Source organism: Moschus berezovskii, chromosome 3, assembly GCF_049115385.1.
Source record: "Moschus berezovskii isolate FMDL1 chromosome 3, NW_MosBer_1.0, whole genome shotgun sequence".
NCBI lineage: Eukaryota > Metazoa > Chordata > Mammalia > Artiodactyla > Moschidae > Moschus > Moschus berezovskii.
In genome coordinates, this window is record NC_142462.1 from 107,275,716 (window position 1) to 107,294,002 (window position 18,287).

Consider the following 18,287-nt stretch of genomic DNA (forward strand, 5'->3'; position numbering starts at 1 on the left):
CTGTGTCTCTCATCATCTACATCATTTGATTCAACCTGTGAGTTTCTTGGAACTATAAAATGTTAAGCACAGGGGACTTCCCTGGTGGTCCAGTGGTTATCAATCCACCTTGCAATGCAGGAAACACAGGTTCAATCCCTGGTCGGGGAACTAATAAGATCCCACATGCCTGTGAGCAGCTAATCCCACGTACCACACAAAAGATCCTGCATGACACGAAGAAGGCCCCACCTTGCTGCGACTAAGACCTGATGCAGCCAACAAAGACCCTTTAAAAAAATATTAAAAACATCATAGCATATATAGTTGGGAAAAGGTTATTTGAATTCTGGATTTAGCATGTATGTGACCTTGAGCAAGATACATCTCCCAAGCCCCTTGGTGCTGCTGCTTCGTCACTTCATTCATGTCTGACTCTCTGCGATCCTCTGGACTGTACCCCACCAGGCTTCTCTGTCCATGGGATTCTCCAGACAAGAATACTGGGGTGGGTTACCTTACAGGGATATTATTATTACCCCTCCCTTGATCTTATTCCTACACCCTCTGTAATACTTTGTACCTGTCTTAATTGTGAACCGTGTAACATTACAACCAGCTAGGAATAAAATATAATTGAGCAATGAAATATCGGCAAGCCATTGACATAACTTATGGTGGGAATAACTAATTTATTTCTATTTTGTAGATTATCTTCTACAAATAATATTTTAAATGAATATAGTTTTTCAGCACTTTATTGAAACATGGGTTCCTCACTGAGCACACTTCATGTGAAACACAACTGCTTATTCCTCTGTGGTTTGTGCATAGAATTCAGTTGGTCTGAAAGAAATATTCTTCATCATTTTCCATTTTTCATTTGCTTATTCATATCCTTTTTAATTGAAGTGTAGCTGGTTTACAATATTATGTTGGTTTCAGGCATAGTAGTAGTAATAGTATTAGTTGCTCAGTTGTGTCCAACTCTTTGCGACCCCATGGACTATAGCCTGCCAGGCTCCTCTGTCCATGGGATTCTCCAGTCAAGGATACTGGAGTGGGAAATATATGGAGAGAGTAACATGGAAACTTACATTACCGTATGTAAAATAGATAGCCAATGGGAATTTGCTGTATGTCTCAGAAAACTCAAACAGGGGCTCTGTATCAACCTAGAGGGGTGGGATGGGAAAGGAGATGGGGGGAGGTTCAAAAGGGAAGGGATATATGTATACCTATGGCTGATTCAGGTTGAGGTTTGATAGAAAACAACAAAGTTTGTAAAGCAATTGTCCTTCAATTGAAAAATAAATAAAATTTAAAAAAAAAGAATACTGGAGTTGGTTGCCATTCCCTTCTCCAGAGGATCTTCCTGACCCAGGGATTGAACCCAGGTCTCCTGCGTTGCAGGCAGATTCTTTACTGTTTGAACTATAGGGAAGACCAAGTTTTAGGCATATAGCAAAGCAGCTCATTTATATACATATATATTTTTTCAGATTATTTTTCATTATAGGTTACTGTGGGATATTGAATATAGTTTCCTGTGCTTATTCATGCATTTATTTAGTAAACATTTTAATAAACATTTGCCAAGTGCCCATTATGTACCAGAAATTATTTTCGGAGCAAGAGTTACATCTATGAACAATAGTCTGTAAAAAGTATTGTTGCTGATAATTATACACTAGGTAAGAGTTGAGTCCAAAAGATGATCCTTTCCTCAAAGTGGCTTATTGCCTGTATTTTCCCTCCCAGACACAATAGCAGCAGAATATCATCACCAGTCTTGATTTTCTTGACTTGTCTATAATGTAAGTCATTTGAGGGTAAGGGTTTTATATTGTGTGCTTCTTAATCTAGCACTGAACATCAATCTCGCATGCAGACCCTTGGTACAAGTCTGGTGGTGCTGGTAGCAGCAACAACAGCATTAAGTCATGGAGGTAATTTGTGCTTTAAGAATAGGTACTTTCTAAAGCACTTAATCTTAAAAAAGCCCTCTTGTAAGGTGACAGCTGTGAGTTCAGAGAACTCTGAGACCATTCATCTGGCTCATAGAACCAATTTAAAACCCTATTTTTAATGCAATCAGGAATTCCATATTTTTTGTACTGTATGCATTATCATAATTCTTAGAAAGTATTTATGAAGCAAAATATTTGCTGTAAAAAAGTTCACCTTCCTGTCATAAAAAAGAATGAAGTAATGCCATTTGCAGCAACATGGGTGGACCCAGAGATTATCATAGAAAGTGTAATAGATCAGACAAAGACAAGTATATGATATCACTCATATGTGGAATCTAGAAAAAATGAGGGGGGGCGTGTTTTGAGAGGTAAATTAGGAGTTTGGGATTAACATATACTTGTGCGCGTGTGTTCTCAGTTGTGTCCACCTCTTTTTGACCCCATGGACTGTAGCCCTCCAGGCTCCTTTGTCTGTGGAATTTTCCAGGCAAGAATACTATAGTGGGTTGCCATTTCTTACTCCAGAGGATCCTCCCGATCCAGGGAGTGAACCTGCATCTCTCGCATCTTCTGCATTGGCAGGTAGAGTTTTTACCACTGCACCACCTGGGAAGCCCCACCATATACACACTACGTATATAAAACAGGTAAACAACAGGGACCTACTGTTCAGCACTGGAGATAATACTCAATATCTTATAATAAACTATAGTGGAAAAGAATCTGAAAAAGCAACCCAGGGATCGAATCCAGGTCTCCCGCATTGTAGGCGGATTCTTTACCATCTGAGCCATAAGGGAAGCACGAAAAAGTGTGTGTATAGATATTTGTATAACTGAATCACTTTGCTGTACACTTGAAACTAACATAAGGTTCTAAATTATGCTTTAATTAAAAAAAAAAGTTAACCTTCACTTTGGTTCATTTCTATGTGGAAAAGCCAACTTTAAGTCCAGAACACATTAAAAATGTCAGGTGAGGCATACTGTTTTCTGTGGATCAACAAAAATGGCTATCAAATTCTCTACTGTTTTCATCTAATCTCTTGGCACAGAGCATTTATCATTTTGACATCTATACATTTAATGTTGATTTTTTAAAAAATTATTTGATTGCACTGGTCTTCCTGGCTGCACAAAGACTTTCTCGAGCTGTGGTGAGCGGGGCTACTCTTCTGCACAGGCTTCTCTTGTTGCAATGCATGGGCTCTAGGGTGTTTGGGCTTCAGTAGTTGCAGCAGGCAGGCTCTAGAGTTCAGGCTCAGTAATCAGGAAGCTTGGGCTTATTTGCTCCCAGGTTTGTGGGATCTTCCTGAACTGGGGATTGAACTCATCTATGTTCCCTGCATTAGCAGGTGGATTCTTATCCACTGTGCCACCAGAAAGTCCTAATACTGATTGTTTTTAATTGAAAAGTGAAGAGAAAGACTGGTTTTCTTCTGTCAGGCTAAAAGTATTCTTAGCAATTGTTTCAAACTTTCACTGCAATGCTGTTGACTCCAAATTAAGACAGACATGTTCTTATTGATCTCACAAATGATATTGACTAGTACGGTATTGCCTAAAGAATCATGGATAATATTTTTTGAATTTGAACCTTTAGTACATTTAGTTTATGTTCCTATGTGTGTGTGATCATTTAGATCCTTATCTGTTTAGCAATTCTAAAGGGAAAAGTAGATAATCATTTGAGATGTACCAGGTGTCAGACACTGTACTGAATGCCCTGGAGTACGTTATCTTACTTCTTAAATCTCTGAAAAAGTTTATTGCAGTCTTTGTTTTCTAAATGTGAAAGCTGAAGCTCCGAAAATTTGAAGTGTTCTCGCCACGCTTACTCTACTAATAGGTAGATATCTGGAGTCTGACACAAATCTTTTTGATTCTTCCCGTTGTACTCTAGTCCTCTCTGCAGGAACATTTGTTTCCCTTTCTTTTCGAGATCTTGGTTTTCTGTTTTATTAACATGACTATGTTTATTATAAACTACATCAAATTCTAGCTGAGAAGTAGTTTGGGAGCTAAGGACTTATAAGTAGATGGATTCTTAAAGAAGGGCCTAGCTACGATGCTGTCATCCTGAAGTCACTGGGTGGCCCTGGCGCCTTTTGCTGGTCACCTGAGGGAGCCCGTCAGCCACTGTCCTCCCTGTTAGGACCAGGAAATATGATGAGGGCATCTCGTCCCCTTTGTTCTGCAGAATATGTCTTCTACTTGTAGTCCAGTTGTCAGTTCCCCGGTCTCTCCAGCCATCCATCATCTTTCAGCATTTTCCCTGGTGCCTGTCACCTGGCCTGTGACAGCGGGGATTAGGCTGTAAGCATAATGAATGAAGGGGAAGATGCTCCATCCTTCAACCCCTGCTTTTCTCAGGTTTGAGCAGCATGTTCCCCAAAAACGTTCATGACAACGGCTCCCAGCTTACTTGATGACCAGAAGGCATGTGAGGAGAGGTGGTGGGTTGTGTTTCTCGTTCAGAATATTGAAAAGCTAGACGTCAGAGGCGAGAGACTCAAAGACCATATGGTTCTTTGGCCATGGCCTTTACTTTTGGTTCTGACAGCTTTATTTTCAAGACTATTTTCACTGGGTTGGTGCTGTTTATTAGTAATTTAGTAAGCTAGATTTGGACTCGTAGCCTGTAAAGAGGAAATCACATCAAAACAGTGTTGATGGCGCTTGGTGATGGACCTGGAAACGTATACAGAGGTCCTATAGATGAAATTTTGGATGTCAGTTGAGGTGGACGGGGGGATTTTTCTGTTTTCTTTTTTTTCCTTTTCAATTCTGCCCAGTCTTTACTTTTTGATTAGTTTAACCCTACTGTGTGAATCAGTAATTGTCTTTATGTAGCTACCAGGGATTTAGAGGAATTGAAGCAGGTTGTCTCTTGATGTATTGTCATCATGCCTGTATAGTCGCAGTGAAATCTTCTCACTGACATTTCTAGTGGCTCCTGTGCCTTGTTTTTGGTGTTTCATCTTTATCTTTTATGTGTGTTCCTCACATGATGGTCATCAACAAATGTTGATTAGGCACACCTACCATTTATAGCACTTTGGGGATACAGAGAAAATTGCTGACACGTGTTATGTTCTTGGCAGTTTATGAAGGACTTGCACATAATACTTTCTCATCTAATTCTGATAATATACTACTAAGTTAGGTCATTGTTTCTCCCTTCATTCATTCAACAAATATATTTTTTATAAGTACTTTCTGGGATGTGAACATTCCATGTGGGGAAAAGGTTACATAAGAATTAGAAAACAAATGACAGTAACAGGAGACTTTTGTTAAGGTTATATGATCTATTTTATAGAAAGTCACTGTTGGACTTCCATGGTGGTCTGGTGGTTAAGACTTTGCGCTTCCAGTGCAGGGGGTATGGGTTCCATCCCAGGTTGGGGAACTAAGATTCCACATGTCACAGAGCGCTGTCCCCTACCCCCCAGAAAAAGTCACACATGCCCTGACCAGTAATGCTCAAGAAGCGGAAGTTGAACGGTTCTATGAAGATCTACAAGACCTTATAGAACTAACACCCCCAAAAGATGTCCTTTTCATCTGAAATGCAAAAGTAGGAAGCCAAGAAACACCTGGAGTAACAGGCAAATTTGGCCTTCGAGTACAGAATGAAGCAGGGCAAAGGCTAACACAGTTTTGTCAAGAGAACGCACTGCTCATAGCAAACACCCTCTTCCAACAACACAAGAGAAGACTCTACACATGGACATCACCAGATGGCCAACACCAAAATAAGATTGATTATATTCTTTGCAACCAAAGGTGGAGAAGCTCTATACAGTCAGCGAAAACAAGACTGGGAGCTTACTGTAGCTTAGATCATGAACTCCTTATTGCGAAATTCAGACTTAAATTGAAGAAAGTAGGGAAAACCACTAAACCATTCAGCTTTGACCTAAATCAAATCCCTTACAATTACACAGTGGAAGTGAGAAATAGATTTAAGGGGCTAGATCTGATAGAGTGCCTGATGAACTATTGATGGAGGTTTGTGACATTGTACAGGAGACAGGGATCGAGACCATCGCCAAGAAAAAGAAATGCAAAAAAGCAAAATGGCTGTCTGAGGAGATCTTACAGATAGTTGTGAAAAGAAGAGAAGTGAAAGGCAAAGGAGTAAAGAAAGATATATCCATTTGAATGCAGAATTCCAAAGAATACCAAGGAAAGATAAGAAAGCCTTACTCAGTGATCAGTGCAAAGAAATAGAGGAAAACAACAGAATGGGAAAGACTAGAGATCTTTTCCAAAAAGTTACAGATACCAGAGGAACATTTCATGCAAAGATAGGCTTGATAAAGGACAGAAATGGTATGGACCTAACAGAAGCAGAAGATATTAAGAAAAGGTGGCAGTAATACACAGAAGAACTATACAAAAAAGATCTTCATGACCCAGATAATCACGATGGTATGATCACTAGAGCCAGACATCCTGGAGTGCGAAGTCAAGTGGGCCTTAGGAAGCATCACTACGAACAAAGCTAGTGGAGGTGATGGAATTCCAGTTGAGTTATTTCAAATCCTAAAAGATGATGCTGTGAAAGTGCTGCACTCAATATGCCAGCAAATTTGAAAAATGCAGCAGTGGCCTCAGGACTGGAAAAAGTCAGTTTTCATTCCATTCCCAAAGAAAGGGAATGCCAAAGAATGCTCAAACTACTGCACAGTTGCACTCATTTCACACGCTAATAAAGTCATTCTCAAAATTCTCCAAGCCAGGCTTCAGCAGTACATGACCCGTGAACTTCCAGATGTTCAAACTGGTTTTAGAAAAGACAGTGGAACCAGAAATCAAATTGCCAACATCTGCTGGATCATCGAAAAAGCAAGAGAGTTCCAGAAAAACATCTATTTCTGCTTTATTGACTATGCCAAAGCCTTTGACTGTGTGGATCACAATGAACTGTGAAATATTCTGAAAGAGATGGGAATACCAGACCACCTGACCTGCCTCTTGAGAGATCTGTCTGCAGGTCAGGAAGCAACAGTTAGAACTAGACATGGAAAAAGAGACAGGTTCCAGCTATTAAAAGGAGTACATCAAGGTTGTATATTGTCAACCTGCTTATTTAACTTAGATGCAGAGTACATCAGGAAGAACGCTGGGCTGGAAGGAGCACAAGCTGGAATCAAGATTGCTGGGAGAAATATCAATAACCTCAGATATGCAGATGACACCACCCTTATGGCAGAAAGTGAAGAACTAAAGAGCATCTTGATAAAAGTGAAAAAGGAGAGTCAAAAAGTTGGCTTAAAGCTCAACATTCAGAAAACAAAGATCATGGCATCTGGTCCCATCACTTCATGGGAAATAGATGGGGAAACGGTGGAAACAGTGTCAGACTTTATTTTGGTGGGCTCCAGAATCACTGCACATGGTGACTGGAGCCATGAAATTAAAAGACGCTTTCTCCTTGGAAGGAAAGTTATGACCAACCTAGACAGCATGTTAAAAAGCAGAGACATTACTTTGCCAACCAAGGTCCATCTAGTCAAGGCTATGGTTTTTCCAGTGGTCATGTGAGAGTTGGACTGTGAAGAAAGCTGATCACCGAAAAATTGATGCTTTTGAACTGTGGCGCTGGAAAGACTCTTGAGAGTCCCTTGGACTGCAAGGAGATCCAAGCAGTCCATCCTGAGGGAAATCTGTCCTTAGTGTTCATTGGAAGGGCTGATGTTGAAGCTAAAACTCCAGTATTTTGGGCACCTGATGAGAAGAGATGACTTATTTGAAAAGACCCTGATGCTGGGAAAGATTTAGGGCAGGAGGAGAAGGGGACAACAGAGGATGAGATGGTTGGATGGTATCACTGACTCAATGGACATGAGTTTGAGTAAACTCTGGGAGTTGGTGATAGACAGGAAGGCTTTACGTGCTTTGGTCCATGGGGTCACAAAGAGTTGGACATGACTGAGTGACTGAACCGAACTGAATGGCATTGTGGACATCAGGAGAGGGGCATTTGACAGTTTGGGCTGTACCTCCTGGGCCTTAATGGAATGGTAGGAGACAAGCAGTCTCCCCAAGTAGAGCCCAGTGTGGGCCGAGGCCTTGAGGTAGTCAACATACAGTTTGTTCAGTGTCCATGAAGATGCTAGTTTGGAGCTGTGTTAATCAGGCCTGTGTGTAATTATTGAGTATCTAAAATCGGAAAGCTTCAGAATTTTTAGAAACCGTTAAAGATCATGCAGTCTACTCATATTTGTCCTTTTAAGATATGCTCATACTCATATTGAGTAGATTAGTGCACTATTTTTTGTTTTGTAGGAAGTCATTTGCATCATTTATGTTGTTCCTCGAATGCAGAATTTAACCTGATTTCTTCTGCGCATGTACACGTTTCCTTTGTGATTCAATTGTGACTTGGTTTTATGATCTTGAGAAGTATTAATAGAGATATTTTTAATCTGTGTTTTTCTTTTTTGGTCTGTAACCAAATCATATGAAGTTTGGAGAAGGATTTTTATTATAGGAATACTGTTTGTTGTAGTGTTGATTCTCTCCTTTTGTTTTACTTTTAACCAAGCTAAATCATTGACTTAGCAGAACACTGATATCTGCAATGCAAATATAATAATACAAGATGGATTCTTTTTTCAAATGAGAACAAAAAGCTCATGATTTTGAATCAAGAGCTGTACGTGCCATTATATTTTCTATATTTCTTAAAAAAACAAACAAACCATTCTTTGATTCATTGGTGAAAACAGTTGATCCAAATGGGATTTGTCTAAACTCTGATGCCTCTGGGAAGTCTTGATGATCCAGGCTTTAGATTTCTTAAGCTTCACATGTTTTTATCAGTCAATTTCTAAGATACCTCAGAGACCATTAAAACAGATAATAAGTCAGGTGAGGTTTAGTTATGTTTGGTATCATGCAAAGAACTATAATTAAAAAGAAGCTGTTTAATTCAGAAAGAAAGAAATGCAATATTGTATGTGTAGATTGTTAGGGTTTTGAGAAAGTCTATTAAATAGCAGCTACCTTCCCTATCTAGAGTTCTGATACTATTATGAAATAATATATGTAAGCAAATGGAAGGTGAAATACCACTTCCACTTTTCTATTGATAAAAGCCAGACTGAAAGTGTAAGCTAGTTTGAGAGCAAAATGAGTTTGCTTGCTGAACATCAGAATTAGACAAATTTACTTGCTTACAGAAGGTGCTGGACCACTTCATCCTTCTCTGACAAGGTAGGACCTTTATTTGCTAAACTTGGTGAGACAATAGGGACCTTGTATAGGCATGCTGATTTCTGAAGTGAAATAGGGATGTTGCTAAGCTGTGCATGCCCAGCATTTTCTTCTCAGTTTTACCAAAGGAATTTACTCCCCCAGAGTGAGTGAAAGATGGAAAGAGGCCAGAGATTACTTTAATTGAGCTTCATTTTAATGCAAAGGAACAGGAATAGTGATCTGGGGGACATTTCTCCCAACACCCCTCGGTGTACATTTGTCACATGGTGAACTTTGAAATTAGGGTATATCTTCAGTTAGTGGCGTCTTAATGGCTATTAACTGGAAAATAGTCATAATGAGTTGTTTTTGCCTCAGTCCGTGTGAGCTGAGTGGTTATTCTCCACATCTTAACCCTTCAGTATTTCAATTAGTGAACCTATTAAGGACCATATGAGGAAAGAGTATGAATCTTGGTTGGTATAAGAACACCTTCTCTTTAAACCTTCTGATAGCATCAGGAACGTATCAACATTAAACCTTGCAGAATGGATATCAGCAGTTTGAAGTAAAATACTGGATGTACTCAAATCTTAATGAAGTCTTAGATTTATTTATAAATTATTTAACCGAGTTTTGTAATTTAAACTGTAAAGAACTTTCAAAAGCAAAAGACAGTTCTGCGTAATAAGGAAGCATGGTATGCTTTAGTTAGCAGGATTTCTCTTTTCTTGTTGCTTGTGACAGTAGCGTATCTTAAAACTAACGGGGTTTTAGATTTGATGAAATAGGCTTGGTTAGGTCCATACGGGCCTCGGCTCCAGTCTCTGCAGCCTTTCCTTGACAAGCCTGAGTGGTCCTTCTTCCTTCCTCTGAACTGTGCCGTCAAAGATTGACGCTGAAACAGTTATTCTTACTGTGCTTCCGTGTTCTCCAAGGTGAAAATGCTAATCCATTGCTTATTTAATGAGGAAGACTGGATCAAGTCATTCAAAGTAATTCAGTAAATATTAAAGGAAGCTGTTTTCAAAGTTGATCTTCCTTATGATAGTATAACATCCATCAGATAGGCTTTTTTTTTTTAAGTTCTAATAAGCTAATCTCTTCTCTTTTACTTTTTTTCTGAAAGGGGGTCCTGATGACAACTTAATTGAAGGTGGAGGAACAAAATTTGTTTGCAAACCTGGAGCCAGGAACATTACCGTAATATTCCATCCATTATTAAGGTAAGTCAAATCCTATGTACTTACTGAAGATCAATATTTTCATTATTTATGCTGATATACTGAATGCCAATAGGTCTGTCAGCATTGAAACTAGTCATAAAAAGACCTTGTTGCATTTTATAGGGCCTCACAATCAAAGTTTGTCAATAGAAAAATAATGTCAACCCTACTAAGTAGCTACTTAGTCTTGAGAGTAATACTTCATAAGTACGTTTATTTTATTTTCTTTCTTTCCCATTCCCTGTCCCTCTCCTTGTTACCATCCCTCTCTTCCCCTCCTTAACTATTTCAGGGTTGGCAAAACCCATGGAGAAATCTAACCTGTCACTTGTTTTTGTAAATAGATTTTTATTGGCACAGTCATGCTTATCCATTTATGTATTGCCCATGGCACTTCTGGGGCTCTAGGTACAGAGTTGAATATTTGAAACAGAATTCATATGCCTCACAAAGCCTAAGATATTTTCTTACTGGCCCTTTACGGGAAAAAGTTGCAGACCCATGATCTGTCTCACTGATTTAAACTAATGACTCAGATGTCCTTTGAGAATTAGCAGTTCTCTGAACAAATATGACTTACGAAAACTGAAAAGCATTATATCAATCAATATGGTTTTATATATTGAAGGATAAAATTTGATGAGTAGAATGAAATCTATCACAATGCTTAGTTTATTGTGGTAATGTGATTTAAGAAAATAAGAATCTGTGATACTTCCATTTAAAAAACGTCTAAGAACTTCCCTTGGTGGCTCAGTGATTAAGATTCTGCACTTCCAATACAGTGGTTGCAGGTTAAATCCCTGGTTGGGGAGCTAAGATTCCACAATGCTGTGTGAAATATATAGTGTCAATTAATTTATATAATTCATTATATGCTGTGTATATATATATACACACACACAGAGCATATAATGAATTATATAAATATATATATATATATACACACACACATATATTTATTAAGTGCAACATTTAGAATTTCTAAATTAATTAACTATCATATATATCAACTGACTTTGGTAATTAGTTTAGGACTTAACGCTTTTCCAATTACAATTGATTTCTACTTAGTGTTCCTAATTGTTAGGAAAATGGGAAGATAGCTTAATCATTATAGGCATCTTCTGACCTAGATCAAACACCACAATTTACTGCCAAGTATGCTATTGCTTCAATAAATGTAATCCTAATATTTACATTTGTTTTTAACTATGGAAGAAATCTTTGGGAAGTTTCATTAGTAGTATTGGCACTTAACTTAGGTTTTTCTTTTTAAACATGAAGTTAGGAGAATAAAAAGTGTATTTGCTTATTTCACACTAAATAATGCATTTCTGGTAAAATACTGGTCGGTTGAATGTATTCATGACAATTCTTTTTTTTTTTTTTTTTACTATTTTATTTATGTTGCTTCACCAGAGAGTTGTTTTACAGCTTGATAATACTTTTACCAGTGTTGTTTACTTGTTTAGTCTCTGCTTTCATTCAGTAGTTTAATTGATTATTGATTAGAACTAGGGAGAATTTTGTTGCATAATGCAAATAATTAATTATTCTTTCTCTGTGTAACTTTTAGTGGAAGTCACAAGACTGTTAAGTGGTCTACAAGGTGACTTAATTCCTTCTTAAGCAAATGATCATTATAGACTTTAAATTAGCCTTTGGGTCAGATTTTAACCTTGCTTCTCTTGGTTCCATGGGCTTTTGGAACTTCAGATGACTAAGATCTTTTAGTGTTGTTGGTTTTTTTTTTTTTTAATTTTCATTTTTACACCTCATCATTGACTGATTACCGAATTTATTCTAAATTTCTTCTGAAGTTTAGAAGTTTATGAGAGTTCCCTGGTGGCCCAGTAGTGAGGATTATGGGCTTCCACTGCTGTGACTCAGGTTCAATTCCTCGTCAGGGAACTGAGATCTTGCAAGCCCTGCAGTGTGGCCAAAAAAATAAAGAAGTTTAAAAATTTAGTTTTGATAGTGAGAAGAATCAGTGTGCATTATCTTGCTAGTATATTTTGCTTTGATAATTATCATAAATCATTTCTCCTGTAGTCATTCATGTATTCACTTTTGTTGTTGTTCAGTCACTAAGTGGTGTCTGATTCTTTGCTACCCTGTGGACTGCAACACACCAGGCTTCCCTGTCCTTCACTATCTCTGGGAATTTGCTCAAATTCATGTCCGTTGAGTTGACCATGCCATCCAACTGTCTTATCCTCTGCTGCCCCCTTCTCCTCCTGCCCTCAGTCTTTCCCAGCATCAGGGTCTTTTCCAGTGAGTGCGTTCTTTGCATCAGGTAACCAAAGTATTGGAGCTTCAGTTTCAGCATCAGTTCTTCAATGAATATTCAGGGTTGATTTCCTTTAGGATGGACTGGTTTGATCTCTGTGCTTTCCAAGAGGCTCTCAAGAGTGTTCTCCAGCAGCACAATGCTAAAGCATCAATTCTTTAGCATTCAGCCTTCTTTATGGTCCAACTCTCACATCCATACATGACTGCTGGAAAAACCATAGCTTGAACTATACAGACCTTTGTAGGCCAAGTGATGTCTCTGCTTTTTAATACACTGTCTAGGTTTGCCATAGCTTTTCTTTAAAGGAGCAAGCATCTTAATTTTGGAGGTACAGTCAGTGTCTACAGTGATTTTGGAGCCCAATGAAAGAAAATCTTTCAGTTGCTTCTTTTTCCCTATCTGTTTGCCTTGAAGTGATGCCAGATGTGAAGTGGGACCGAATGCCATATTCTTAGTTTTTTAATATTGAGTTATAAGCCAGTTTTTTGACTCTCCTCTATTACCCTCATCAAGAGGCTCTTTAGTTCTCTTTGCTCTCTGACATTAGAATGGTATCATCTGGATATCTCAGGTTGATATTTCCCCCTACAACCTTGATTCCAGCTTGCGAGTCATCTAGCCCACTATTTAGATGATGTATACTGCATATAAATTAAATAAGCAGGGTGACAGTATACAGCCTTGATGTACTCCTTTCCCAATTTGGACCTAGTCCATTGTTCCATGTCTAGTTCTGTTGCTTTTTGACCTGAATATAGTTTTCGCAGGAGACAGGTAAGGTAGTCTCGTATTTCCATCACTTTAAGAATTTTCCGCAGCTTTTTGTGATCCACACAGTCGAAGGCTTTAGTGCAGTCAATGAAGCAAAAGTAGATGTTTTTATGGAATTCTCTTACTTTTTCTGTGATCCAGTGGGTGTTGGCAATTTGATCTCTGGTTCCTCTGCCTTTTCTAAATCCAGCTTGCACATCTGAAGTTCTGAGTTCACATACTGTTGATGCCTAGCTTGAAGGATTTCGACAACTATCTTGCTCGCATGTGAAATGAGTTAATTGTAAAGTAGTTTGAACATTCTATGGCATTGTCTTTCTTTGAGATTGGAATGAAAACTGACCTTTTCCAATCCTGTGGCCACTGCTGTTTTCCAAATTTGCTGGTATGTTGAATGCAACACTTTAACAGCATCATCTTTTAGGATCTGAAGTAGCTCAATTGGAATTCCATCACTTCCACTAGCTTTGTTCATAGGTTTGAATACTAAGGCCCACTTGATTTCACACTCCAGGATGTCTGGCTCTAGGTGAATGATCACACCGTGGTGGTTATCTGGGTTGTTAAGACCTTTTCTGTATACTTCTGTAGTTCTTCTTGCCACCTCTAATATCTTCTGCTTCTTTTAGATCCTTGCTATTTCTGTCCTTTATTTGCCCATGCATGCATTACTCAGCCTAACAAGATATTGTGTGCAATTAAACCCTGAATGTAAGCTTTTAAAGGTGAGAGGTCATCTAATCAGTTTTTCTGCCTGTGGGTCTAAAATGAACAAAAGCATATTGAAATAAAAAGATTTCTAGCCATGCCTAGGTAGATTCTGAGATACTTTGACCAAAATAGAAACCTAAAAAATAATAGGATTTATATCTGCCTCCCACCCCCCACCCCCTCGCCCCGACCATTCACACTGACATATTTGTCAGTTTTGTTTCTCTGGAAATGTTTAACCAGAGTGGATGAATTTGCTCTAATAAACTGGTTTTATTTTAAAGGCATTGAATTGGGGGAACAGAAGGAAGATACATTAATGTTGAAACTTGAATGGCATGTTGCCCTTCTTTTGTCTAGGTCTGCCATGAATTTAGATTTTTTCAAAAATTTATATTTTTGAGTAATTACATTATGTTAATTATTAAGCATCATGTAAATGTTAATAAAGTTAAAAGTAAAGTGAAGTCACTCAGTCATGTCTGACTCTGTGTGACCCCATGTACTGTAGCCTGCCAGGCTCCTCTGTCCATGGGATTTTCCCAGAAAGAATACTAGAGTGTGTTGCCATTTCCATTACCAAAAAGGTGTGTATTTTATTGAGGTATTAAACACAGTTTGCTATAGAGTAAGAAGTTTCAGTTGTAATTAATACATAATCTAACCATTTCAGGAACTTTGAAATTACTTTGTGGCTGCTGTTTGGGAGGTGGACGAGGGAGGGAGTGAGAATTTATTTTTCCCTATCTATTTTTTAAATTTCTTACTATTCTTTATTCTCTAAAAACAGATTATATTGTTCCTTAGATTTGTTAGTGGGCTTCCCTGCTGGCTCAGTGTTAAAGAACCCGCCTACAAATGTAGAAGATGCAGGAGACTTGGGTTCGATTCCTGGGTCCAGAAGACTCCCCTGGAGTAGGAAGTGGCAACCGGCTCCAGCATTCTTGCCTGGGAATTCACATGGACAGAGGAGCCTGGTGGGCTGCAGTTTACAGGGCCTCAAGAGCTGGACATGACTTAGTGTACTATGTGTACAATTGTACTTAGTGTACAATGACAAGGTTTGTTAGTATAATTCTTTCTTACAGCAGAAAAAAATGGGTGAAGATAGAGTTATTATTTGAAGAAGAACAAACTGACTGCAGCCATCTAACTGAAGTATTTAGAAAAGAGTCTAAAGCTTTACCTCTTTCTTTACTGCATGCATTTCTTATTGCATGCATTCTGGAATAATTAGGCACATTAGTGTGGCTTGTTACTAATGTGTCTCTAATGAAAGCAAAACCATGCATTTGACTTTTGCATTCACCATCTCATATCTGTGTATAGGTTTTTGGTTTTAAAGGTGGAATCATCAAAGAACGGTGGTAGGAGTTAATGCCAGCGCATCATCATTTGAGAAACAGAAATTCCAAGTGTTTAGAGCCAGTCAGACATGAGAACTCAGGAGTTCAAGAAGTCTTCTCATTGTGTCCTCACATAGCCCCTTCCCCTTCTAACTAGGGCTCTAGTCCTGTTGTCTCAGGGTGTCACACATATGAAATCATCTTTTCTTAATTATCTACTGCAGAGAATGTACATTGAATTTTGTAGTTAGAAGAAATTTGGGGACTTAATTTATTAACTGATTTATTTGATCATTCTTTAAGCACTAAATCCATTGTTTCAGTGGAAAGGAGATTTGTATACTGCATGGTAGAGAGGGCAGACCAGTAACAGTGGATGTGGGGGAGTGGGTATGAGTGACCACTTTGTCGTCTTTGGTATTGGTCAAATCACTGTGTGTCTTCGTTTTTCATATCTATAAAATAGAGGAGTTGGTGGGTCTGAATTTTGTTTTCTGTCTTGCAAGTTTTGCAATTTTGTGACTGGGAAATGCTTTTTACAATATTTAGGTACTCCTGTGGCCTGACATTTAAAATCTGAAAAGTCCAAATGACAGTGCATTGTTTCTTTTGCCTATTTGCTTTAACCAGCCTTTAAACAATGGCAATGACAAGCCACTCCAGTACTCTTGCCTAGAAAATCCCGTGGATGGAGGAGCCTGGTAGGCTGCAGTCCGTGGGGTCGCTAAGGGTCGGACACGACTGAGCGACTTCACTTTCACTTTTCACTTTCACACATTGGAGAAGGAAATGGCAACCCACCCCTGTGTTCTTGCCTGGAGAATCCCAGGGATGGGGGAGCCTGGTGGGCTTCCGTCTCACACAGAGTCAGACACAACTGAAGTGACTTAGCAGCAGCAGCAGCCTTTAAAAGCCATTTGGCTCTTTAGGATAACGAGCACTTTGCATTTATGAAGTACCTTTCTTATGAGACAGTTGCAAGAACAGATGTTTGTAGTCTTTGGGTGACTTGGTAGATGTAAGAGGTTGGAGACATAGTGGATGATGATGGTATTTAAAGTTGCAAAAATGTCACTTACTCTGTTGAACACAAGGAATATTCAGTATCTGGGCTGTGAGCATTTTTCACTATTTTTAGCCACATTTCATTAAATCAGGCAACAATTAAACACTTCTGGGCAGAACCAAAAATATTTATTAGTCAGTAAGGAGTAAGCTGGCATTTAGGTCGGTTAGGGGATGAAACTTTTATGGCCACATGGGTTTTGCTGATAGTGTCTGTCTGGTTTTCTGTGTTCCTTTCTTTGGGCACACAACAGTAGGAATGACAGGTAATTGTAATCAAACCATCTAATCATTCTTGTCCATAATTATGGAGAAGAATAGCTTCTAAAAGTTAATCATGTCGGATGTATGATAGAAGCTGCCAGTTGGCAGCTGTGTAGGGAACTGTCTCATAGCCTCAGAGAATGGCTATTAGTAAAAACTATTTTCTAAGACTTCATGTTACTGCAGTTTGAATATGCAGAAAGCCCTCTTTTTATGGGTTAAGCCTTTAACATTCATCTGTTTGGTACAGTAAAAGTCCTCTGTCCCTCCTAACACTTATGTTTTCCTGAAATGGAAAATAAATCTCTGATACTGGTCAACATTGACAGTACTATCCAAAGATACTGAGCAAGTGCTGTTATGCCATTAGCCTGTCAAGATGCTCAGTTCAGTTCAGTCGCTCAGTCGTGTCCAACTCTTTGCGACCTCATGGACTGCAGTACACAAGACTTCCCTGTCCATTGCCAACTCCCAGGGTTTGCTCAAATTCATGTCCATCGAGTCAGTGATGCCATCCAACCATCTCATCCTCTGTTGTCCCCTTCTCCTCCCGCCTTCAATCTTTCCTGGTAACAGGGTCTTTTCCAGTAAGTCAGTTCTTTGCATAAGGTGGCCAAAGTATTGGAGCTTCAGCTTCAGCATCAGTCCTTCCAATGAATATGCAGGACTGATGTCTTTTAGGATTTACTGCTTTGATATCCTTGCAGTCCAAGGGACTCTCAAGAGTCTTCTCCAACACCACAGTTCAAAAACATCAATTCTTTGGCACTCAGCTCTCTTTATGGTCGAACTCTCACATCCATATATTACTACTGAAAAAACCATAGCTTTGACTAGACAGACCTTTGTCAGTAAAGTATTCTCTCTGCTTTTTAATATGCTGTCTGTCTAGGTTTCTGCCAAGGAGCAAGCGTCTTTTAATTTCATGGCTGCAATCAGCATCTGCAGTGATTATGAAGGAGTTATTCTGTGTGACTTTCCATATATAGGAGTTTTTATATAGTTGTGGCTAAACTATAAATTATTGTTTTCTCTTGAAGAGGTGGTATGGTTCTGTGGGCAGCTTTGCAGAAGTTTTGTAGGTTTTTTTGTGTGTTAGTTTTGTAATAAGCTTTGCCAACAAATCTAAGTTTTCTATAGAGAATAATTCGGGAGTAGTCACTTAAAAACTATGAATTATGCAGATTATTGGTCTAAACCTGCTCTAGCTCAAAAGGTCTTTTCAACCTTTTCTGGTACTTACTTGCTTATAAGTGATTTAATTTGGTAAGACTGTTTTATATCTTCAGAACTCCAAGTCTGCGATCCTATAATATCCTGGATTTCTGCCCTTCGTAGTCTCTCTCCCAAATATTTTCCCAACATTACTTCCATAGTAAAGGGAGTAGTGGTTCACATGTATCTTCTGTGTGAATGGGATACCAATAAATATTTGTTTAAAGAATTAA

At 38.7% G+C, this 18,287-nt stretch overlaps 1 protein-coding gene across 2 annotated transcripts in view; it reads left to right on the top strand.

Annotated features, from left to right (window-relative positions):
• Positions 1-18,287, top strand: part of EXOC4 (exocyst complex component 4) — an 853,359-nt gene that overhangs the window by 366,405 nt on the left and 468,667 nt on the right. For both annotated transcript variants that reach the window (XM_055421289.2, XM_088834671.1), the window contains exon 10: positions 10,290-10,386. In XM_055421289.2, the coding sequence (XP_055277264.2) occupies positions 10,290-10,386 (97 nt within the window). The remainder of the gene's footprint in view (positions 1-10,289; positions 10,387-18,287) is intronic.